The 3,447-nt window shown below is 31.1% G+C and overlaps 1 protein-coding gene across 1 annotated transcript; it reads left to right on the forward strand.

Moving 5' to 3' along the window:
• Positions 1-980: 980 nt before the first annotated feature.
• Positions 981-2,968, forward strand: LOC108458166 (uncharacterized). Its single transcript, XM_017757456.2, has 2 exons — positions 981-1,378; positions 2,429-2,968. Exons 1-2 carry the CDS (start codon positions 1,141-1,143, stop codon positions 2,740-2,742), a joined length of 552 nt encoding a protein of 183 aa, XP_017612945.1. The 5' UTR covers positions 981-1,140; the 3' UTR covers positions 2,743-2,968.
• Positions 2,969-3,447: the final 479 nt, after the last annotated feature.

A 3,447-nucleotide genomic window follows, 5' to 3' on the forward strand; every position in this document is an offset into this window, starting at 1 on the left:
GGAAAAATTTATTTTAAATTTTTATAACTTTTAAAAATAATTTTTTATAATTTTAATTAATTTTTAAATTTTAAAATGACTAAATAAATTTTTAATTTGTTACTAAGGCCTTTTGATCCTTTAACCTTATTAATTTCAAAAATTTCTGATTTACTTCCAATAAAAAAGTAAAAGTCAAGTTGAATAAATATACGAAGGTTGAGGCTAAATTTATTATTATGTCTCATATATAAACACCAAATTTTAACGAAATGACTATTAGAAACTAAAATAGAAGACAAACACTCCAAAAATACAATACTTAATTTATTAAGGAGCTGTGTTAGTTCTCAATAAATAATCTTCTACAAACTTTTCCTGACAAAATTAATCAATTCTCATTGATAATATATTAATAATATTTTGATTTTCTTAATGAATAGATTGATCCGAAAATTGATATGAACAAATTAATTAAGTAAAAGATTAATTAATTTAAATTTTAATAATTTATTTAATCGAAGATTGAATAGTTTCACCACTTATTCTTTGAGGATGTTCAAACGGCCAGTTAGATTAATCACTGAACCGAATTACTATTAACTGAAATATTCGAAATGTAAAATTCTTTAATCATTAACTGAATGAAATATTTCAATTAAATTTATATGTTTTTTCTTTTGGTTAAAATAAATATAAAACATATAAAATTACATTACCAATATTAATTTTATTTATTTAATAGTTTAAAAACTTTAAATGAAGGTGAAAATAATAAATAAGACATTAAAATTACATTAGTCATGAAATTTAACAACTAAACACTAATAAATCTTGAAAACAACAAATATTTGGGATAATTAATCAATTTCAAAATGAATTAATTGATAATTAAAATTTCAAAAATATTAACTAATTGAAACAAAACTAAAGTTAACTACTAACCTTAATCGAATTAAATTCATTCCAACAATTAATAAAAATTTAACGAAATGTGAAGAGTCCTACCTATCCTTGCTCAAAACTGGAAACTCAACTGCTTGAAGCATAAACGAAAAAAAGAAAAGAAAAGAAAAAAACATTTAAAGAAACTAATTAAAACACACAAAAAAAAAACCATTATTCTTTGCCCATTTCTTTCTTGTGATTTCTCTCTCTTCAATGGCGTCAGTAACAGAGTTGATTGCCGCCCTCTCTCTTCCTACTACTTCACGCTTTAGAACTTCATTCTCACGGCCGGCGGTTTCTTCGTATAGCCGCCGAGGTTTGCCGGAATTTAAAGGGTTGAAAATCCAATCCTATTCACTGATTTCGTTCGCGTCCACGAATTCCAGATATCCTAGGGTTTCCAAGCATAGTGGACGCGTTGTTTGCGAAGCTCAGGAAACTGCTATTGATAGTAAGCTCTGCTCTGCTCTCTCTCTCAGTTCGAAACTTTTCGAATTTTTAGTTGAATTATAACTGATACTGCTGCGATTTATGAATGAAGATTGAACTAGTTCTAAGCAAGAATTCAGGGGAAATATGTTAGATTTACAGTTTCAAGACTTGAGAGTAATCATGTTTTTAAGTGGATTTATTTGCTATGATGCGAGCTGGAAATAAAGTAGAGGGCCTTTTAACATTATCATTCAAGTTTTGTAACCCTAATTTTCTGATAAGGAAATTGATTTAACAAATATGCTTACCAGTTAGAAGTTGGAACTGTTCATATAGCGACCTAATTCATGTGATGGAAGATAGTAGCATTAACCAATTTTGATTGCTTCTGACTGTCCCCCGGTTCTTATATAGCCGCCAGGTTTTTTCCACTTATCTTGAAATTGGAAGCTGAAAACGATGTTTTCATGACTTGAAATCATAAGATTCGTTGTCCAAGTTTACCAACTTTGCTGAAAATGATGTGTTAATTAATCAAGAAACGCTTGAACAGTGGACAATACTATCGTGTTTCAGCTTTAGTTTTAAAGCTTGTGGTTGATTTTACTAGTATAGCGTAATGACAAGTTTATTTGCATCCCTCTGCAAATAATTGGAGTTATCTTCAAAATTAGGGAACATCGTGATTATAGTTTGTTTCGTACTGTATACCAACACTTCATCTACTTGCTGAAAGTTCGTATAAAAGATTGTTCAATGCAACTTGTTATAAGGATAACCTATAGGTAAACTATAAGATTCCATCTATGGGAATTCATTGAAACATCTTGTTATTTTACTGCGACTTACAATCTGAAGCTGAACTATTGGAGAGATAAGTACACTATTTTATTTTATTCTGGTAGCCTTTTTTCAGTGTTGGCAAATGAGATTCCTATAGTAGTGATCTATAAACTGGTTGGTCTTGCAAAACGAAATGAATCAGGCATAGCTCGAATCAGCCTGCTTCGAATATGTACTAGTTTCACTTTCTGTTAAATTCCCTTGTTCCTTTGATTGTTGTTGGCAGTTCCAGCTGTGAACGATGAAACATGGCAATCACTTGTGCTCAACGCTGATGGACCTGTACTAGTTGAGTTCTGGGCTCCTTGGTGCGGACCATGCCGCATGATCGATCCCGTAATAGGTGAACTAGCACAGCAATACGCAGGAAAACTCAAGTGCTTCAAACTGAATACAGATGATAGCCCCTCGATCGCTTCCCAATATGGAACCCGAAGCATCCCGACACTCATGATCTTCTTGAATGGTGAGAAAAAAGATGCAGTTATTGGTGCTGTGCCAAAAACTACTCTATCAGCAAGCATAGAGAGATTCTTGTAGATAGCCATTCATAAGAAGTGATATTGACTGATGGAATCATGGAAGTGTCCAGCACTCATCACCCACTTGGCTTTGGTTATATGCTTTATTTCTCTCTGTGATGTTGAAAATTTCCCTACTTTTACGTCAAATTTGGAACCGTTCCTTGTCTAGTACACATGCTTATGTCTGTATTTTGAAAATATTAATTATTGCCAAATATATACTATATATTCAGGTTGCAAAATTTGCAATCATTTAATTTGAAGCTTACCTATGAACCAAATTTCAGGTGGATTTAGTTCCTTCCTTTGATTGCCAAAAGGAAAGACTGATAGTGATTTTGGACCTAACTATTCCTTTGAGGTATAAAATTTGCTTTTTTGGTGAATTTCATGACACATGGCTTATATATTGGCCATAACTAGTAAGCAGTGAAAAAGAATAGTCCATGTGCAAAAGCATTTAAGGAGGAATATATATATATATATATATATATATATATGAAGGGAAAATTAGGTCCTATATTTGATGTAATGTTTATGGTCATCACTTTTTTAGTATATATTACATGATATAAACTAATTCATATTTGTCCTTCACCCTTACGTTACTAGAAAAGCTAGAGATGTATTTGCCATGTAGTTGGATGGAGTACAATTTTGGACTTTAGGGTGGGGTTTAACCTAATAGTACCCAATTTTTCTACTTTTTTTTTATCAATTA

Source organism: Gossypium arboreum, chromosome 4 (genome assembly GCF_025698485.1).
Source record: "Gossypium arboreum isolate Shixiya-1 chromosome 4, ASM2569848v2, whole genome shotgun sequence".
Lineage (NCBI taxonomy): Eukaryota > Viridiplantae > Streptophyta > Magnoliopsida > Malvales > Malvaceae > Gossypium > Gossypium arboreum.

What these genes read in the sequence shown, in the direction of transcription:
- LOC108458166 (XM_017757456.2), top strand. Translation starts at nt 1,141, where the DNA reads ATGGCGTCAGTAACAGAGTTGATTGCCGCCCTCTCTCTTCCTACTACT. An exon ending in TCAGGAAACTGCTATTGATA is followed by an intron (nt 1,379 to 2,428) that starts GTAAGCTCTGCT and finishes TGTTGTTGGCAG; the next exon opens with TTCCAGCTGTGAACGATGAA.